A 22,466-nucleotide genomic window follows, 5' to 3' on the forward strand; every position below is an offset into this window, starting at 1 on the left:
TATGGCCAACTCAATAGTTTCAGAATTGCTTTGTGAGACGAGACTGTGTGCCTGGTGTCAGAAGAAGTCACAGCAGAGCTGATGCTCTAAATGGGTCTCCAAGCCATCTTCTTTAAATGAGGTAAACAGGGGTGGAGAGCAGGTGGCTGGCCCAGAATCCATTGCTGTTTCTGCTTTTTTAAAAAAAGGAATGATTGAGAAATCAATTGCTACACGGTAAGACTGAGCTACCAGAGATGTCGCTGCCTAGCGGAGTTGGCTCTTAACACATCAACTTGCAGTGCATAATATCCTCTCCTGTGCTAACAAGTATTGATAAATTGTCTTTCACCAATCCCTAGAGAACTGTACAGCTGATCAACTGCAAAGAGTAGCAAGGGAACCACTTACCTTTGAGACTCTCCACTGGGTACATAGATTCCACTTACTGTTGTTACTATGTAAGCCAGTTGAACTACACCCATCTATTACCTTAGCTTTTGTTTTCTTGAACTTCTAGACCATAAAACGATATATAAAAAGTATGCAATTTCTGAATTCTGCATTTGGTTTGCTACATTAAAAAGGGCTTTAAAATTTGGGGTTTAGGGTTGGCCAAATAGCTCAGCAGATTAAAGCACCTGCAAGCAGGTGCAGGGGCCGGAGATTTGATCCCTGGGCTGACCGTGCCAGCCCTGCCCCCGGGGCATACTGAGATGACAATTGAGACTGGGCATGGCGGTGCTTGCCTGTAATCCCAGCTCTTGGGAGGTTGTGGCCCTGAACAGCCTGTAGACTCTTCCCTAAAATACAAACAAACAAACAACAACAACAACAAAATCCCTTGGGGTTTAACAGAAAAGAGAGCCTCTATAATATTTTTTCTCCATGCCTGTAGCACCCATTAGCAATGATATTTTATATATTTCTATATTAACCACAAATACTAAATTATTTCAGTAGTTCAACAAGGTAAATTTTCATTTTTGTTTATGTGAATTCCAGCTTTTTTTCCTTTCAAATTTTAAATGTATGGTGGCATAGCCCACACAATGAAACAGAAATCTAAAAGCAGAGAAACTGTAGACTCGTCATTGAATTTTGATGTCTCTGGGTTGAAGGTATTGCACCCATCAAGTGGAGATGGTAATAAAAACATCTCTGCCTCTCTTTAAACTGAAAGGAACAGGAATTCATATAAGCATAAAGGCATTTATGTCTAATGTACCTAAAATAATTCTTCACAAGCAAGTTTTATAAAATAGTTTATGAAGTTGTAAGTTTTAACCAACAGTTTTGAAACAGATTGTAGCAAATAAGATACAGTGAAGTAGAAAGGATAGCTTATATTTGAGCATACAGTGGAGTCACCCCTCAGGCCAAAACAAAATATCTTTTGGATCTTAACTCAATAGAACTTCGGAGTCAGAGCATGAGACCACTCAAGTCACCAGCACGTCCAGTGACCCAGAACCAGCTGTAAGCACAGGGTGAGTTGTTTTGGATTTGTTCCTTTTAGTTCTTAGAGCCACTGTGTGGAGATTCCACTGTTGAGATGAGGAAACTGAGGCGTCAAGAGGTGAAGCCACCTGCCCAAGATTATGAAGCAAATAGTGGTGACTCCCAGAGGGCAGATCACAGTGGCTGAATGTGACTCACATTCTTCTTAAAGACTGTCTTTTACATTCTGTTCACTGTTGGTCTCCCCAGTGGCACCTAGTAGTGCAGGAACAGAGGCTGTCTCTGTCAAAGTTTGCCTGCCTGCCTTCCTTCCTTCCTTCCTTCCTTCCTTCCTTCCTTCCTTCCTTCCTTCCTTCCTTCCTTCTCTCCTCAGAACCCTGCCATAAATTATCAGCCTTCTTGAGAAAAAACCCCTATAAATTACTCCTCCATGACTGAGGACACAGGCCGCATGTTAACTTCGGGCTTAGACAGCCCTCCATGCAGGCATTCGCAGCACTGTTTCTGCATCTCCTTACGCTTCTCTCTACTTGCTGTACAATTCAGGCACGTTCCGCACTCACTCAACTGTTCGACAGCTCCTTTTACTCCTGTTGGTGCTAATCAGAGCCCTTTATGCTGCGGGGTGTAGACAAATGCTTCTGGGCTGCTCTTTGGGAATCAAAAAGGAGCACAGCTCTGGAGCAGCGGCGGGTCTCTGCGGGGGAGAAGCTCCCAAGGCCGCGGCTTTCCAGCTGACACCAAGGAAGTATTAATTATTGTAACTGTCCTACTAATCTGTTTTGAAACTATCTCATTGCTACTTTTTTCTCAATAAAATTAATATCCCCTCCCCCCCCCAAAAAAAAAAAAGAGAAACCTGCGGGGTGCACAGCTCAGTGCTCTGTGCCCTGCCTGCATGCCTAGTGCAGGGAGCTGTCCGTGGGTGTAAGCGAAGCCACCGTCTTCCACAAGGGTGTAAGATATAAAATAAGCAAATGTGCATGCAACTTCAGTTCCGCTGCTAACAGAATAATCACTGTATCTTGCAGTTTTTAAAATACACTTAAAACTGTGTTTCATTACTGTCCTAATTTTTAAACAGTATCTTAGACTCCAGAGAAGTTATCTGGCTCAGAAGGGGTGTTAGTTTGAATCTAAAGCAAGAGGCATGGATCTTACATTAATCACTTTATTGAAAAGTGTGGCCCTTACCTAATAAAATGAAGTCACTCTCAAGGACTGCAAATTACCACTCCAGAAACAAATCCATTAAATAATTTTTCTCATACTGATTTATTTTAAACACTAACTAGTACCCAGTACTAGTTATTTAAGCTGTTTAAAAATGAAGTTGTTGAAAAATATCCAAGAGAAACAATAAATTAATGTAGGATTGCTTACTCATGACTTACCAGATTAAATTTTACTAAATAAAATCTATTTCCTTAAGGTTTAAAAGTACACAGGCATTGCTAAACTACACTAATGTACAATATTTTTATTGTACACTCAATAAGCACACTCAGGAAAGCATTCCAGGGCTTTATCAAAGCCAATTTTTGTTTTTTTTGTTTTGTTTTCTTTTGGTGGAACCGGGGATTGAACTCAGACCCTTGTGCTTGCCAGGGAAGTGCCTATTCCACTGAGCCATCTCCCCTGCCCCTGGTTCAAAGCCAATTTTTAACATACCAAGTCATGGCAATGAAACTGGGCTTAAGCTGGACAAGTTTTGTGAAAAAAAATATATATATATAAAATATTCTCATTTAAAACATCAGTATGCTGCAGTTCTGAAAATGCTGTATAAATTGAAACAAATCATGATTAAAGATTTTAATTCGACCAAACTGAATATTTACTAAGTAACTTTTGGGAAATCCAGTGGCAACTGTGTCCCTGATGGATCTTATAGTGACCAAGAAAGGGTACCTTTCACCCAAGATTTCAGTCTGCAAATACTGAGCAAGCGTAGAGACCCTGACGTTTTCTAAAATTTGGACTGAAGCCAGAAAACCAGCCCACGCCGAGTTGAGGCTTGATCCAACTGGCAAACTGAATATGTTAGAAGAAAGAAATTATGGGTGAATCCTGTCCACCTGCGATGCCCAAGACACCACGGATGCCTTCTTTAATGACTGAACAATGTGATAGGACTCGTTTTTATGAGGTAAGTGAAGGGAACTGTTTTAAACACACTGAATTTGCGAAACCAGTTGCTGTCGCTAGTCAGTGTTTTCCATGCGCTGTTCTGTAAGTATTACAAGTAACAAACAATAAAATGCATCAAATAATAAAACTGCCACTGTAATTCCTTAAATATGACATTATTTTGTTATTTGCATTCATCATCTGAGGGCCAGAGAGCGATGCGACCTGCCCAAAGAGCACAGCTGAGGGTGGCAGAGCTGGGACTCGGACCCAGGCAGACTGACGAGCGGCACCGGCCCTTTTCCCTCGGTATTTACTTTCTTGGGAGGCAGTCATGACGTTCAAGCAGCCCGATCGGAAGGGTGTCAGCTGGTGTTCATGCCGAAGCCTTGCTTCTACCGCATTCTTTCTTCTCCATGCCCAGCTTTTCTTTATGAAATTGCATGAAAATATGCATTCTTGTATTTGTCTCTTTCCTTGATACTGCTTAGCTTTACGTTTCTTTTTAACTGAGAAAGGTACTTTGCGAGTCTTTCCATGCCTACATGCACTTTTCCCTGCATCCCTGCACTCCTACCCTTTCACTGTTTCTTTGCTCTTTCTTCTACTTTCCTTGCTTCTTTTCTTTTTTGTTAGTATATCGATAGCTAATTTAATACAATATACAGCTAACATACATTCATATCATGTTATAGAAATCTGCCTATGAATTATTCATAATTTCTTCCTTTCTTTTTAAAAATATTTTTATTTACTTGGTATGGGGTCTTGCTACACACCTCAGGCTTTTAGTGATCCTCCTGTCTCAGCCTCCACAGCACTAGGATTCCAGGCGGGCACCACCGCGCCCGGGTTTGGTGGCCGGCATGGTACACCTGTGGGTCCCGGCTCAGCACAGCATGTGGTACCAGGGATTGAACTGGATCCTTGTGCTTGCCCTGCAGGCTCTTAGACCACCAAGCTTTCTTCCTAACCTGCTCTTTTTCTTTTACTAAAAGGACAGGCAGTAGCTTTCCCTAAATGTTGTGTCATGCAGTCAGGCAAAAAATTAAAGTTAAGTTTGCCCTAAGCCTCATAAAATATGCCTCAATTACAAGATTTTCCAGCAAAAACACGGACTTCTCATTTCTAATAAAGAGGATTCAACATCACACACTTTTTATAAAAGTCACCGGGAGGGTGTATTCAATTTTTGTAAGGCAAAGATGGCAATGATCATAAAACCACCTCCAAAACTGTTTCTTGTTTGGGTATAATCACTTAGGTGTCTGTGGTTTATGTACAAATATCTCCAAGGTATTTTATGTGGACGGCAGCTTTAACAGGCAAAACCACAATCCTCCACCAAGGTTTCTGGGCACTTCACGCCACTTCATTCTCACAAAGAAGTAAAAAGGAACCAAAGATTTATGAAATCTTTTTATGGGCTGAAACAGATCGAACCCACATATAATTCAAGGCCTACTAGTGCTTAAAGTTTTGACACTAGATCCTAACCATTTGGAGATTAAGTAACTATTATATTCCACTTGGAAACCAATAATCATGTGTCTGTTTCCATTCTGTAATAGTCCTGTAAGGGTTAATTCACCAAAGTGGACTTACCATATTCCACTCATGGCTACAATTGCTATCTACATTGCTACAATATCTATCTATTCCAGACCCACTTATAAAAGGTCCAGTAAAAAGTAAGAATCTGAAATAAAAGTCAGATATGCAAGAATAATGTCAATGAGACGTAGGTCTTTAGTTCCATTTTAAGCCAGTCTTGCTGTCTAGCTTCTTGTTGCCAATGTGTTGGGCTTCGATGTTTTCACACATATATGGTATTAAGAATACAAAGCAATATTAAAAGAAAGCTTTATATGTAAAAGAAATACTCACAAATGTATGCCTGTCCTGGAAAAGCCAGTCACCTGGTAAAACCTGAACCCCTATTTCCACATGGAAGCATGAAAGAGCTGAGTCTTGATTTGACAATGATTTGCTTTTGGCTTGCTATAGTCAAAACCACTCCTGTTTCACTGCCTGTGCCAAGGGCATTTGTAATAAAGGATTACTTATCTCAAAAGTTACATCTTTTAAAAAATAAGAATGTAAGAGCATATTCTTTCCATGTGCTTGTTTTGCCTCATTCATTGAAGATTCTTCCTGGTTAGAGAATTGGAGTTAGTACTGAGGCTACCATACACCTTGCTGCTAAGGTTTGAATGTGTCCTGTGACAGTCGTGTGCTGGGAACTTGACCCACTGCAGCAATGTTGACTACTGGGACCTTTAAGAAATGAGTAGAGGCCCAATGAGATAGCTCAGTGGTCTAAAGCACCTGTTTAGGCAAGCATTCAGGGACCTTGTTTCAATCCTAGCCCTGACCCCAGGGTGGGCTGAGCCAGCCACAAAAAAAAAAAAAAAAGAGTAGTTTATGAGGGCTCTCAATGCACTGATGCAGGTATTGAAGGAGTGGGTTAGATACCGTGGGGGTGTGTTCATGAATAAAAGGCTGACTTTGGCCCCTGTGCACGTGTCTTGCCTTTCTGCCCTCTGCCATGGGTTGATGTACCCCAAATCCCTTGATAGATGTGTACTCTTGGCCCTGGACTGGCCAGCCTCTAGAATTGTCAGAAATTAATCAAAAACATATCTGTTCCTTATAAATGACTCAACGTGAAGTGTTCTATCACAGCAGCACAAAGCAGACTGAGACACATGCTACAGCCAGACTATTCTCTCCTCTTCTCACTGCGAAATCATAGAGAAGAAGCAGTTCTTCATTGAACAGTTTTTTCACCTTTACAAGTAACTGAGAGATCTTCACCTGTAAATGGCAGAAGCTGGGTGAGAACCAGTGTCGTAGCTGGCACGAACTCGTCCTCGGTAGAGTTCCACCGCAATGTGGTCTTTGTCACCTTTGTAGAGGAGTATGCCACTGTCTTCGTCCGTGGCAATCTGGTGGAAGGAAGCCTTCACATTACTGGGAGTCATAGCAACCAAACAGCTTACCAAGAAGCAAAGACGCTAAGCATGATGAGGAGTTTTTACTTTGGCTTACACTTTTGCTTATGGCATGAGAAAACAATGTATCCTGAAAATCCTGCTTGGAGAGTGACTGGACAGACTCGTAAAAATTGAGAAGGAAAAAAAAAATATTGAAAAGGAGTTCTGGCCAGATAGCTTGGGCCCACCAGATAGCTCAGTGGATTAAAGCACCTGCTTAGGCAGACACAGGGGCTGGGGATTAGATCGCTGGCCTGTTGTGCTGGTCCTGCCCCCGGGGTGCTCTGTGGCACTATTGAGACTGGGTGTGGTGGTGCACACCTATAATCCCAGCACTTGGGAGGCTGAAAAACAGGAAGGATCACTACAAGTCTGATCTGTGTAGTGAGATCCTGTAGACCCTGTACTAAATACATAAAAATAAAAATAAATAAATAAATTGATAAAGAATAAAAAGGATTTGTGTGGACATGTTGGTCATGCTCAGAGCTTTCTTCACTGGAGACTTTTCACTGTTCTTTTGGCTCCTGCTATGAACCTTATTTTTTGGCATGTCTTAAATGTATCTACATGGAACAAGTTTGATTTTCATATTCTATGTTAAAATTTCTCATATTAATGCCATGTGTAGGAGGAAAATCTTTCTTTTATACTGCTATCATTCTTTTAGGTTTTTAAAGGACGTGTTATGTGAAAGTAAGAATTTAAAGGCCCACAGCACTCTGTGTGTCCTGAAAATATCCACTATGACAGACATTGGAAAGTGGAGGAAAGAAGACAGATATTCTAAGGAGGGACTGCTCCAGCAGACCCAGGCCCTAAGACTTCCAAGCAAGCCTCATGCCTCCCTGGAAAGTCTACATAAGCAAATAAGCTGTGGTGTCTATAGTAAACTTCCTGAAGTCATTTGAATTCAAAAACATACTAAATGCTTGATTCTCAGGCAAATGAGTAGCCATGACTTGTCCCATATCTGCTACATTTATCACTACAGGTATAGTAGAACCTCTTTCCTAAGAGTTTGAAGACTTGTTCAAAGAATATCTTGGGAGAAAAACTCAGAACTGAAGGTTGTGGATTTCCTGTCAATTCTGCAAGTTTCTGGATAAACAAGGAAACAGGTCCCGGATGAATGCAGCTGTCCTACCTCACTTTTTTCCTACTTAGTTGTGGATCTTCTAAGAAAAATCTCAGAGACCCCACTACAGAGCCTTAAAATGAATGGATAAATATTTCCACTCAGGCATGAAAAGGAGATATATACTTTGTTTCTGTAGGTTTTTTTTTCACCTCAGAATCTGGTAGTGAATAAAAGTACTGAGACCAAAATTACTGAAGCTACTCACACAAGGAGCAGTTTCTCTGATTAGGCCAGCCAGTTGCTAACTGGTTATTTAAAGAACACTGTCATTCACAGGCTGCCCCAGATGTTGTTCCCTCTTCCACGCTGAAGTTGGTCACTGGTAAGATCAGCCCTTGCTGGGTAGGCACCTCTCACCTGAAAAGTAATGTTCGTCTGCGGCTGGACCTTGGCTGAAGGAATTTGCAGATAGGACTCTTTGTTCACAAAATTCACACTGACCAATTTTTCACACTTCTCGCCTTGGTAGCCAGGCAAACACTGACACACTGGCTCGTTGACCCTGACGATGCACTGAGCTCCATTCTGGCAATCAAAATTATCACAGGGGCTGGTCCGAGGGAGCACCATGGGTGGAGCAAACTCACAGAATAAGCCACTGAAGACCAAAGAGGAAACAAGGAAAACATGTCAGCGTTTATGAGATTTGAGTCTTGGAAGTCTTAATTCTAAATATAAGTGTGTCCTCCTGTTTTACCTGTAACCTTCAGGGCAGATGCACGTGTAGCCATTCACTGCGTCTGTGCAACGGGCACCGTTCTTACACTTGTTGTCTTGGCAGTCATCAAAGTCCGTGTCACAGTGCTCACCAATGTAACCCGGGGTGCAGTCACACCTGTTTGAACAAGCGGGTAAAATTTCAAATGTGACTCAGATCATTAACAGCTGAGTTTCATTGAGAAACAATGACATGAGTTTTCTAAAAATATTCTGATCTAGAATGGCTTCCTCCCCAAGTTAATGGGTGTCTAGAAAACAGCGAAGTATGGCATGGTTTTTACAGAGGTCAGGGGATTACTGTCTTTAGCTTTTTGGTCCTGAGTTTCTTTTTGATACTTGAAGTCCATTGTCAAAATCATGACAGAATGTTGCAAGCAGGATTTCCCCTACTCCCTGTCTCCCTCTCCCTCCTTCCCTCCCCTTCTTCTCATTTTGCTTGTAGTAAACTCTCTTCAGCTCTGCCATTTCACTTGACTGTAGGGATGACTCAAGGGCCGTGCTATCAAATGATTAAGAATAGGAAGAATACTTTAAAAAAGATTTACATTTAAGTTTTCCTGTAGTGTCTAGATGTACTAGGACAAAAATACGACAATATCAGATTCATTAATAAATGAGATAAATTCACTCTCAGTGAGTCCAGGTGATGATTTTGGCAGCTAAGGACTGGCCTGAGGAGTTGGAGTAAGGGATGTGATGCAGAATTCCTGGAGCCAGTTCCACCATCGGCTTTTTAGCAGATCACTTTCAGGCAGAAGAGGTAGACCAGACACAGCTGCGCTGATGCCGAAGGGGAAGGAGGCTGCTGATGTTCCTTGAGCCTTTCCTCTGGGCTGGACCCTGGTTCAGCTGCTTGGCCCTTATGGGTTCCTTGCTTGCCCTGAAGCCCAGTGACATTGATGATGCCCTTACACCTGCTGTACAGGTGAATGCAGCAAAGAAGAAAGAGGAAGCGCCTTGTAGAGGATACTCAGCTACTAGTTACTGTAGGCAGGAACTGAGCCCAAGCAGTTTGACAAGGAAGCCTGGATTTCCTAGCTAATGCACTATGATGGACAAACAGTTTCACAAGAGTTCCTTTCATACGTGTCTTTCTCAAATGCTGCCCATTTCCCAAGTATGCCATCAAAGATCCAAGACTTTGTAATTGCCTGAGGAAAACGAATAGGGTGCATGTAGCAGTTTTCAGGTACTGTACCCCACACGCACACTTTCTACAGTTTAAACTACCTGTGGTCAAAAACACTAAATTGGAAATTGAAGAAAGAACCAATCATAAGCTTTTAACTGGGCAGCACTGTTAGTTATGAAATCCTGCTCAGTCCTAGTCCTTCCTGCTCTGAATGGAAGGCATTCTTGCCCTGTGTAGCCATGCTGTGCAGGCCACCCATGTAGTAGTAACTTAGTAACTGTGTAGCTTGAATGCAAAATGTCCCCCATACTCTCACATTCCAGGTGGGGCCTAGTTGTGGGGATTCAGTGAGTGTTCTGAAAGCTGTTCTTGCTTTATGAGTCCTTGCTTTTCTTTCTGAGTCCTTCCCTTTTCCCAGCTCTTTGCCGTGAGTGGAGGAGAGTTTATCTACCAGCCCTTCCACTATGGGGCTTCTGTCTTAGAGCTGAGTGACCATGGCCCAGGTCTTCCGAAACTTGTGAGCCAAAATACACTTCTCTTCTTTGAAATTGTGGGTGCCATGGATTTTTGTGCAAGCAATGGGAAAGTGATTGATATGCACTGTTTGTGCTACATAACCTTCATGTTATAGCCTAATACTATGTCATAGCGCGTGCATCCTTCACCCAACATTAAATCACCTTCCAGGCACTGTATTCTCTCATATTAGCTCAAGAAGATGGGTAGGAGGCGCACCGTGAGATATTTAGAGAGGGAGAGAGATTCCATTCACATGACTGCTACTGTGGTATATTGCTATAAGTATTCAATTCATCATTAGTTATTTTGTTAATCTTTCTTTTTTATTTTTGGTTTTGTTTCCAATTTTTGGATTTCTAATTTTTGTTAATCTCTTTCTGAGCCTTAATCATAAAATCAAATTTATCATAGGTATGAATATATAGAGAAGAAAAATGGTATATAGAAAAATATGGAAAATACACACACACACACACACACACACACACACACACACACACAGCCTTACTCTCAGGGGTTTCAAACATCCAATGGAGCCTCGAGGTTCCTCTGTGGTTAAGTATACAGTGCAGTACTGTGAGTGTTGTACACCCAGGGAAAGGAACTGTGCATGCCTGCAGTTATGGTCATAGGTGTAGAGAGGTTCAGTAAGCCTTTCTGTCTCCAATTTGACCTCTTCTCTTCTGATGTGATATATTTTTATACACTGGGTTCCCATGAGTGCTTTTGCTTTTGATATAGGAGAAAGTACCTGAATTTAAAACACCCATAACCCAGAAAACTATGGTTTGGCTCCATAGAATAAGTACTTCATGGTTACATAGAACTCTATTTATAATAAAAAGATTATTCTTATAATAAAACGGATTCTTCAATGAACATTATTATTTTACTTGTAATACCAGCTATATATTTTTCCAGTTCTTAAAAGCCTTTCTGTTGGAGATGTTGACAGCAGTAGTGATTACGTCGCTCCTGGGGAGCTGACACTTGCACCCAACACGTGCTCGTTGTTTTTCTATCTTCTCGCCCTCCCTTCCTCTCCTTCCATCTCTAAGTCTCCTTCCCTTTTGTACACTGAGATACAATTAGCGGGTAGAAATTGTAAGTTCAAGATGTACAACAGAAGGTTTGATGAGTATGTGCAGTGTGAAACACTACCATAATAAAGTAATATATCTGCTATTTCACAGAGCTATCTTTCGCTTAGGGTGGTAAGTACATCAGATGCACTCTTTCAGGAAGTGTCAAGTGTGGCATGTGGGGCCGTGAACTACAGTCAGCAGGGCATAGACCTTGGGTCTTCTGAAACTTCTCATCTATAGCTGACATCTAATACCTGTAACCAACATCTCTCCATTTTCCTTACAACCAAACCAAAGTAACCAACAGTCTACTTTCCATTTCTATGATGTAAAATTTTAAAAGTTCCACAACTAGGTGAGATCAGGTAGTATTTTTCTCCTATATCCGGTTTATTTCAATTAATATAAAATTGACTACATTACTTGATCTAACAAGTGTTCCTATAATACTTTGTATCATGCATATAATAATTTTCATCTCAAAATGTTTAAATATTCAATAAAAACTCAGGCAAAAAAGGCCTTGGTACAGTATTTAGATACAATGCATAGTCAGTAAGTGGCTTATATTTTTTATAATTCTATGTGTATCTATAATTCTGTGAAGTCTTTATGGTTTATTCTGTAGTAATTATCCATTATTCTATTTCAAAAATAGAATTTAAGCAAGCATAAGTAAAAACACCCAAATGAATGTAGTATTACTGAATGCCAAGATTTTTTTTTTTTTTGCAAAATGTGGAATAAGGAATCAAGAGTTAGTGGAGAGCCAATGAATTAAAACAAATAGGAGTACACACCCCCAATAGTAACAGATATACAGCTTGAACACATGTATTAAGAAATAAAATGAGCACACAGCATAAGTGTGCTTGCACTGCAGCCAGTTTGTTTTAATGCTAAATCATAATAAAAAAAGTAAACAACAAGTGTGAAGTTAAATGGACCCTAAGTGGCCATCCAGATTCTTGAGGAGGTGGACAGGGGCCTGGAAGAGAACTTCCATCAATGGTAATGTGCACGGAGCAGCCCAAGTGCCAAGCATTAAAGGAAAGAAGAAATGCTTTGAAACATTCTGAATTATTTATCTGAGAAAAGAAATCAAAGTGAAGGATAATAGAACCATGCCTTCGCCACAGTGGCTGTATAAGAGGCATTTATATTCTCTCCTTTCCAAATGCTGTTTTTGAAGTGCATTAGAACTCACAGTGATAGCACCACTAACATTTGTGTCTTTCTTTTGTTCCTCACTCCAAGCTTCAAAAGGGAAAGACAAATTGTAAATAAGAATTTCTCGAAGATTGTATTATGAGTAAAACCGATCACATTCTATCTACTTTTCTATCTGACAAGGAGTGAAGAAAAGAATAAAGAATATAAACTAAACCATTTAGAAGCCCAAACGCTGACTAAGACACATGCCTAAAAATACTGCTTATGGCATATCTTGTCTTAAAATATCTCAAAGTGATTTAAGAGATTTATGAGGTACACAATAAAGCAAGAAAAGTAGAACTCGTGGTTAGTTTACTAGGGAGAAAATGAAGTTGAAGTAGGACTATAACATGTTCAAACAACATTATTCGTAGAGGTTTTTATTTTTTATTTTACTAGCTTCATCTATTTTGGTTTTTAAGTCTATTTTCTCCCTGCACCAATGTTATCCACAATGTGCAATTATTTATAACAGCAACAGCAAGCATTCTGAATTAACCTGTTTTTCAGCTAAATTGCAGATAGCTATAAAATTGAGCTCCTGAATTAATGATTGCTCAAAACTGTGAATTTTCAATAAGTTAATCCACATTACAGCAAAATGCAGTTAAGACTGTGCAATCTAATTGATAGCAATAGAAGATTTTTAATTAAGAATTGGCCTTCTTTTTAAAATAAAGTCTCTTATTTTTAATGGTTTCTATTCAGTCTTACTAATACTTTATCCTATAATTACAATGCAGAAAGCTGTGTAAAATTTGCTTACCAGGTAGCAATTCTAAAAAAAAATATGCCTTCTAATTTCCCTTAGAAATGATGTTTTTTTTCTTTTCTTTTTCTTTCTTGCTTTTCTTTTTCCCTTCCTTCCTTCCTTCCTTCCTTCCTTCCTTCCTTTTCTTTTTTTCTTTTTAATTTAGGACAGGGGGTCCAGGGTTTCTAGGGTCTCTCTGCATAGATCGGACTCATAGTGATCCTCCTGTTTACAGTTTCCCAAGTGCTGGGATTACGGGCATGAGCCACCACACTCAGTCTCAATCGCCATCTCAGTGTATTCTGGGAGCAGGGCCAGCATTGCAAACCCAGGGATCAAACTCCCAGCCCCTGCATCTGCCTAAGCAGGTGCTTTAATTCACTGAGTTATTTGGCCGGCCCTGAAATGATAATGTTTTTCTAAAATGATACATGTTCATTTTGCCAAATTTAAAAGTGAGCCTATCCAAGACATTGGACCTTAAAACAACTTACCTATAGTATTTGGTTGAATAAAATATAGGCATAATTTTGTAGAAAGTAAAACAAACAGTAAGACTTTTAGTTTCAGAGTAGTCTCTGAACTAAACACAATGAGAGATGAAATCAAGCCTCTCTCTCTCTTTTCCTGTAAGGCATGAAATAGAATCAGCAGGTGTTACAGCTGGATCTGCTTCCACTAAAGTTTTAGATTTTAAAACCAAATTGTAATAAAACAATATCATCAAAAGATAATATGAGAATATTTAAGTCGGACTGACCTTTGAAAGACAATGGGGCTCTTGCAATACTGACTTCACTCCTTCACCTGATTCAAAATCTGATTATTTATTTGATAAATGTCAAAATATTAGAAATCCACCTCCAATTTTATCACTTATAAAATTGTTCCTGAGTAGTTTATGATTTTTTGATCCCTATGGCACTTAAGCTTGGATCATTTCATAACAAGTATATGGAATTGAATAGCTATAAAGTGATACAAAAACATGTGCAGGCCACAGCAGATATACTGTAGAAATCAGGTGGAGGAATAAACAAAAGGCTTTCGAATCATTTGATGTAGGTACAGCTCAATTTCTGAACCCAACTGCTTCATGCCTGTGAATCCCACCTACCGTCTATATAAACCAAAACGTAGTGTGCATATACTATAAAATGCCTTAGAGGTCACAGGTATTAGAAAAACCACCCAACTGGAAATGACCAAACCTAGCTCTGGCTCTGTCAATAAATAACCTAGGGGTCTCTGGTAGCTACTCACACTCTCAGCCCTGATGTTTGGTGCTTAGATGCTCTCTAAACTACTGGCATCTCTGCAAAGAGAAGTTGCTGTTGAAAGACCTGTGAAATATTTCAAGATTGCAATAACAAAATCATGGAATTTGGAACAAAACATATTTCAGAAATATTGCTAGGGTGGAAAAAAGGAATTATTTTGCCATTCTGAGTCACTTGTGGAAGCCTTCTACCCATCAGGAGCACAAGAGTTTATTATCTCGCAGGCCATATTTAAAATCAAAGGAATACGATCAATAATTGCAATAAGACAAGAGGCATAGACAAGGACTGGCGAAGACAAATGAAGATGTGTGTTCACTCTATCTTTGCTATCTTGGGTAGTCAAAGTATTGTTTTGGACCACAGAATCTTCATTCACATTAAAATCAATTTCTCCATCTCACCCCCAAATTATCTTCAGATCTGAAGTACCTAGCGGACACTGAAAGTTTAATGAGAGTAGCCTTCAAGTAAATTTAAATCACTGACTCAAAGGCTACTTGATTCCATATGTCACTTATCTGAACGAGTCATGCAACGATAGGAAATCTTATATTATTCTGCTTCAGTGCACTAAAATGAGTCCACGCTGCACATGAGCATCTGGAAAACTCTCTGTGGCAGATGTGGGTGCCTCTAATGTAGAGCAAAGATGGGCAGCCAGCAGGGTAGAGGAGAACTCCTGAAAGAAAAGCAGCCCTCCTGCTGGGGCCAGGCAGCTACCGACTTACTTGAATCCCTTGGGTGTCAGGATGCACTTGGAGTCGTGCTGGCATGGATTCAGGTCCTGGGCACAGAAGTCCAGCTTTTCCTCACACAGCTCGCCTGCAACACGGCAAATGGTGTTATGTTACACGGAGGGGCTCCCACGCTTCCCACTGGAGATCTGTTGCATGGGTCCCTGAGGATAGTGCAGCTCACAATGGAAAGCAACATGGGGAGAAAATAACAAAGCAAAATCCCACAACAGGCAAAATAAAACCGAACCACAGGTGATGAGGTGAGAGGATCCCACATTCAGTCTTGGTCCTTTTGCTAAGTATTTGCCCAGTTCGAGGTGGTTCGATGACAGCGAGGCGGGAGCCCTTTTACAAGGTACTGTTAGAATTAGGTATAGGGAATTCATTGCTTTATTCTTCATTGATCTAATTATTTTCTTATTTATTATGTGATGTTCTTTGAGATGCAGCCCATCAAAGAATAAATGAACACCTAATGAAGAGTAAGAAATTAAACCCATGCAGCTGAACCAAATCTGCATCCAGAAGCACCCCATATATCAGCTTTCGGAAGCCTCCTTGGTATTCAATTATGGTCACTTAGGTCTCCCCCGCTCAACACAAGGTGACCGCTCTCTTGACAAGACTATCTATTAGTTGTGTGTGTTTTGGAGCTTGGCAGAAATGAAGTCATTTGGTTTGTGCTCCTTTATGTGTGCTTTGTGCTGTGGGTATACATGCAATTCATCCTCTGCTCTTCATAGTCTCCAAGTGCTACAAATCTAGGAAAGTACTTGACTTCCATTTTAGGAATTATTCTAATAGCTCCAGAGGATACTTTTTCTGGCAAATTTCTGTGTTGTAATAAAAAGTAAGAGAAAAAGTAGGAAGAGAGAACACATTGTTTCCCTGAGTCTGGGCTAAATCATGAAGAATAATTTTGATCAACAAATGAAATTGAGAAACAATGCTATGTAGATCGTAGGGCACTCTATGTTGAATCACGCCTGAAATTCTATTAGGAAATTTCTTCCAGTATGAATACCACAGTCTCTATTTCAGATATATTAGATCAACTATAATTATGACTGAGAAGATTTTTCCAATCACTTTGTAAGATAGGAAGGACACTGACTAGACAGGTATAGTTTAAAAAGTTCTTCTCTCCTTCTCTACTTTCTAAACTACCTCTAAGTTTTTTTACACATAATCAATGAATAAAGTGACAGACTTACACGCAGCTGTTTATTTCCAGGAAACTATTAGAACTTCCACTTGTTCAGTCAGAACTTATGTGGTACTGGCTTAAAAATCAGGAGTTTGCAATCCTTGTTTTTGTGCAAGACTCTTTTGTTAAGGTAAAATACTATCAATGGACAGAAATAGCTGTGAGCTGAATGGGCCATACTATTTAGATTTCCAGGGTGTTTTCTCATATGGGTATATGCTTAGTTACTATAGCAATCTGTTTTCTATCTCTCAAATGAACTAATTACACTGAAAGTTTCATAAGTTGCTTCTGCAAAGTTGTCTATGTCTCTAAAGTCTCATTGGAAAGCTTTTCAGCAGCATGTATATGGTGAGCTATTTTTTGAGCAGATTTTTTTTTAAGATTTGCAATTTCAATGAGTATGACATTACATTGGAAACCTAGATGAGATTTATTCATTAGAGTCCATCAGCCTAACATGACGAAATCACTTTTGATGCCTTAATGAAATCTATCCAGTTGGGCTACGGACTTTGCATTAGGCGCCATCTGAGACATGTAGTAAACTTTGCTGGTGGACAGAGACCATTTCAGATACCTAATCAATGTCATTCTGTGTAATTTTTACCGAATTTGATAATAAGAAAAAGTTAAAATGGTAAGAAAAGGGAAATAATTAATTTTATTCACCGTGGCCCAGCCCAATTCAGTTATAAAAAACCATGGCTTACAGAGAGCTCTCACCATTGAGTCCATGGCATGGTGCTAGACCCTGAAGCACCAGGCTGGGGTGTAACTAATTTGATTCTCAGTCAGCTCCCAACCTATCAGCAGAAAAAGTCTGAGCTAGAGACAGAATCCAGAGATGGATTTTATCTCCAAGAGAATAAAACCATTGACTATTTCTCCTCCATAAGGCATTTCCGCAAAGATCCAATATGAAAAAGAGAAGGAGATAATCCTACGAATCTTCCAGATAAACAAGTTGGCAATCTGTAATCAAGGCTTTGGAGTAGCACACTGACCTGAATGTGAAAGGCTTCATTCACGTCAAGTACGTATTCTTTTTCTCTGAAGAACAGCACAAGCACACTACTATTCATTAAGGTTGTAGTTGATAATTTTTTGTTTGTGGTCAGCAAACTACTATACATCTCACTATAAGATTGGCTGACAACTGAAAAATGACCTATATTTGTCATTCCCAAACAATGTAATGCTAACAAATATAACAATAACATCTTCATTCTGTTACTGCTTAACTCACTTCTAAATTCAGTCTTTCACTGTGTACTTTGTCATCTGGAATTTTATGAATGAATTTTATCAACTCATTTCAACTCCATGCTTGGGATAATGGCTTTGACCTTAGCTTTAATAATTTTCATTGACATTTCTATTGTTCATTTTTTCATCTAGAGTTCTTCCTATCTTGTTATAGAATTAAATATAATATAAAGTATCTTTATTAATAAGAATTTATATAATGCTTCCTACTATGTGCCACTTTTAAATCTTGCATAAATCCACAGTTAATATTCATGACAACCCTCTAAGTTAAGGTTGTTGGGTACTACTGATATATAAGCATCATGTGTTATTGACATTAAACTTGCCCCTGTGACTGTTAGTAGAAGCATAGTCATATGTATTTTTCACTTTCAATAGAGTGTAAAATGTTGACATCTTCAAGAAATATTTCATGAAATAACTATTATAATAAATAGTATAAAACTGTAGTTTGTCTACTTATATTCAACTAGGGTTTCATTTTTTTGCTTTTAGACATTTTTCTGCTTTTAATTAATAGTCCATTCAATATTAATAACAATATAACTTATGTTGTTTATTTTAAACATTAAATTAAATTTTCTCTGATAGAATGGTAATATGAACTTTTTGATTGGGCTATCTCTTTTAATTTTTCTTCATTATATTCAATTCTCCTATATTTGAGGAAAAGGCAGTTTTCAAAGCTTAAATGATGTGCCACAGTGGTGAGTCTTAGGAGCTCAATATTAGGCAGGCAACATAATAACCCCTAATATCCACTTTCCAATCACTATACAAAAACTCAATATTTAAAGCTGAATTGATTTTCCAGGAAGAACAATAAGTGAACTGCAGTGAGCTCACTCTCAGCTACTGCTACTGAAAGAGTTACCCAAATCACATATATTTTACTGTCCTAAAAAATCTTTTCTGCATGTGTTGTCAGAGACACTACTGAGTCAGTGGGAAAATGATGGGAAACAAAGAAATTACATGAAGGTTTCTGATAATCCAGGGCTTGAGATAACATCATCAATGGAGACCACCCTCCTTGAGACAATAAAGTGAAGACTGACAGAAAAGAAAGGCAGACACAGTCTTCATGGTTCTCTGTTTAGTGTTAGAGTTGACTACAATGCAAGCAGGTTCATATATGTTTAGCTTGCTATCAGCAAAAGTGTCAGCCCTTCCACACAAGTCAGAGCAATCTGTCTAAATACAAGTTAAATTTCTTGTGCTCACGAAGGTTTCATGAAAACTGAGGTGCCATGGTCTGGCCAAACTCACCCTCAAATCTCATTTGTTTTCTGCCTTGGACCCTTAAATGTCCCCCAGTGACAGGACAGTAGCATGTAACACCATGACTATCTCAGTTTTGTGATTTCACTTTACTTGTACAAATTAATTTCCCTTATATATCTGTTTTTACACATTTTTGTGTTCAAATGGGTGAATTTAAGGTGGTAGCTATTACAGTAGCCAATCAGGTGACTTACTGTTTCTCTTAGGAAAATCAAGGCCAGCAAATATTCCACTAGCAAAGAGGTAGTTTGTTGACAACACTTGGGACACCCAGAACTTTCTCAAGACAGGCACTGCATACCTTTACCTGAGGCAACTTTTTAGTGAGAAAAAGATGCCTAGTTCTTAGATCAGGTCATCTGACCATATTTGTAGGTGAATATGGGACCAGATATGACTTGCATTCTACAGTCACATGAGAGGGACATGGCAAGAGCAGGGCTCATAGCCCTATGAGGGGTAACCCTTCCAAGGCTCACTCTCGAGGAGCAGCTATAATTCATGACTTACTGAAAACCTATGAACATGTCTTTATTTTTTGGAGAATCAAGTGCAGTGTTAACATGATCATTCATCTTGGCTTGCTCAGATTAATGTCAACTGTCAAGAGTGACCCCTGGATTGACAGAGTACCCTAACCTGGACAAATGCCACGGTCACCTTCCCAGTGGAGTAAGTAGTAAAAGTTGGGTCATCAAAGCTCACGATGTCCTGCTTAGAGGACAGAGGCTCACCCCTGACGAGAGATCTTGGGGAGAATGTGTCCTTACTGAGAGGTGATATCTGGGTTGTCCTCTCACTTCTTGGAAGGATCTTCTTCAGTGATAACCAGCATCACAGAATTGGGTGGTTGCGGTGAAATGAACTATTTTGTTGTTTTGGGTCTCAGTTCTCTATTGGTCAAAATGAGGGTTAGAACTGCAAGGTTTATAAGATTAACTGTGCCTCTAAAATACCTTTCTTAAGCTGAATACTTTTAGGGGATAGTTAATGCAGATAGCAAGTTTCCGGTAGTAGTGTCATGCTTGACTGTATAATACAACATTAATGCATTTAGCCTACAGCAGTGTCAGGGCTGATTATAGTGTCAACATGCACCCAGAACCCCAGTGGTACCAATACTGTGAACATCACTGCGACAAGGCAGAACCCTCAATGCACACTGATGGCTCTTCTAAGAAACAGCACCTGGTATTGCCTTACTGCCTGCTTGCTTTTAAATCTTTGATCTGCTTGTAATATTCTTTCTTCTTAAGCACAGAGAAGCCCTTCTTACTTTCCTCTGTACTTCTCTCCTAGCATTGCATCTTTTCGTCTTAATTATTTAGTATCCCTTACTGAAAGTTCCAGAAATATTATGTAAATTTCCTCCCCAATAGTTTCATGGTAAATGTGCCTATGGTTTTCTTTCTAATAGTTTTGACAGTGAATTCCTTGCCATCTATTTTGAAAGTATTTACACAAAGGGACCTGCCTTAGAGTATAAAGCTGTCTCTATTTTCATGAAGAGAGGAGAGGCATATTAATCCAGTAATGTCCCAAATAAACACGAAATGGCCTCTGTGTTGAGGGCTGAGTAGGTGTTTCTCTGTGTTTCAGAAGCTGGATTGACGTGTTGAGGGAGAAGCAGGACAGAGGAAGGGAGGTGAAGAGGAAGTGGGGTACAGACGGCACAGGTAGGGGCTCCATGCCAGCATCAGCCAGGAGGGTCATGGCTCTGAGAGGCACAGGGGCTCAGAAAACATGGGCCATGGCAAGGCAGAGGTCAGCAGGCGCCAGGTGCTGATGTCTCATGTAGCTCCATTAACAGAATTAAACAGGAGAGGTGGGACATTTTCAGGAGTTCCTAGAGAGATGGTCAATTGTTTTCTAGCTATTAAAAAATCTGCGCAACAGCATGGCTCTTAGCCCTCAAGCTTGCCCAGCAGAAAAGGAGTTGATCATTTTGCCGCCATATTAGAACGTCTAGAATGTTCCAACTCAAGTCACTATTTAAAATATTAATCTTTTTCATACAATATGGAGCAGTAGGCAAGGGTGTGGAATCAGAAATTGAATGAAGCATCTCTAATTAATTTCTCCCAAAGTCTGCCCTTTGAATTCAGATTGGACAACTTTCAAAAGAGGTAATTTTAAAGCCAGTTCTCTGTGTGGCTAAAACAACTAAAACACTCAGCTTTCCCTCATGTGGGTAGCTGGCCTCTACTTCTGCAGCTAGACTACTTCTTCTCTCTGAAGTAGATAAAAATTTGGGAGTCCACTCTGGGGGTCATAGGCAGATGATGGGGTGGGGGTATCTAGGGCAGACAATGCTGCCTATTCATACGCTGGGTTTTATCTTGTCTGTGCTTTTTCATAATGAGACAGGATCATTGATACCGATGACAGAAAGTGGATTGAGCACAGGGATCTGAATAACTGGGCCTGGGTTCCCATGTTAATTTAAATCAGTTATGACATTTTCAAATACTCTTATAACAAGGCGGGATGTCAGGTGCCACACCTGACAAAAGCCCTAAGAAACAGAGGGTAAAGTACATCATTTTGAATTATTTGATTTTGAGCCTAGATTTGGCTCAAGAAAAGGCTGAATACATGGTACTGACACTAGTCTGTTTGAATTAATTCAGCAGAGGAAGGTATCAAAACAAGCAACCAGGTGGACAAAATACATGAGATTTAATTTCTTAAAACTACACTCCTCCATGGGCAAGGATAGCTTTATTTACCTTTAAGTATGTCTCCATTCTCACTGTCTATGCTCATGGTCTGGCACCAACAAGGTACTGGTGAAGAAAAGTAAAAGCTAACGCTAATTTGCTTGCTTCTGGTTGGTAAATGCTTTAATATGTCAATGAAGGAGACCCAGATGGTGCATAGTGCAGTATAAAGAAGAAGAGATGACAAAAATGGGTGGCACAATTGTTTTCGGAGACTTCAACCTGAGGCCCATCCTGCACACTTGATTTGCTGGGCTGTTCTTAGAGTCGTGGACACCTTGCTGTTTCCTCTGCCAAACAATGATCCTTGCAACAGCAAATGGAATGGAGCAGGTGAGGAACAGAGGGCTTGTGGCCCATCCACACCATGTATTGTGATGATTGAGAAATGCTAAGATGAAAAGACTTGACTGTTTCTGTTCACCAAATATATATGTGAATATATGTATATATATTCTATTTGATTCCTACAAAAATGTATATTTCTCATTTGTTCTTTATATACAGAAAGGGAAACAGTCTCCTCTTGCAGGCCTTGCATGTGGCAAGGAGCATGAACTCCATGGGAGGATATCCACGCTGATGGGACTATGGAGGTCATCTCAGGGCAATGGCCTTGAATTGGACATGACAGCATGGCAGGAAGTGAAGTCACATCATTCTTCAGTCTCCCTGGGCAACTCACCCTCTTAAACATACTCAAGTTTCTTGAAAAAATTCTGTATTTGCCTAGAACCTGTACTCATCTTCTCATCGTTCTACAACCTGAGGTACAGGATCTCAGGATAAATCCTGAGGGGATTTCACTGACCTTCTCAGACCCAAAAGCTACAA

The 22,466-nt window shown here is 39.8% G+C and overlaps 1 protein-coding gene across 1 annotated transcript in view; it reads right to left on the minus strand.

Moving 5' to 3' along the window:
• Positions 1-22,466, minus strand: part of Slit2 (slit guidance ligand 2) — a 390,230-nt gene that overhangs the window by 13,945 nt on the left and 353,819 nt on the right. Inside the window, exons 29-32 of the mRNA XM_023723851.1 lie at positions 15,141-15,234; positions 8,405-8,542; positions 8,065-8,305; positions 6,388-6,518 (exon numbers count right to left, since the gene is read on the minus strand). Of these exons, the coding sequence (XP_023579619.1) occupies positions 6,388-6,518; positions 8,065-8,305; positions 8,405-8,542; positions 15,141-15,234 (604 nt within the window). The remainder of the gene's footprint in view (positions 1-6,387; positions 6,519-8,064; positions 8,306-8,404; positions 8,543-15,140; positions 15,235-22,466) is intronic.

The sequence above is a fragment of the Octodon degus genome, unplaced genomic scaffold, assembly GCF_000260255.1.
Source record: "Octodon degus isolate 3935 unplaced genomic scaffold, OctDeg1.0 scaffold00006, whole genome shotgun sequence".
Lineage (NCBI taxonomy): Eukaryota > Metazoa > Chordata > Mammalia > Rodentia > Octodontidae > Octodon > Octodon degus.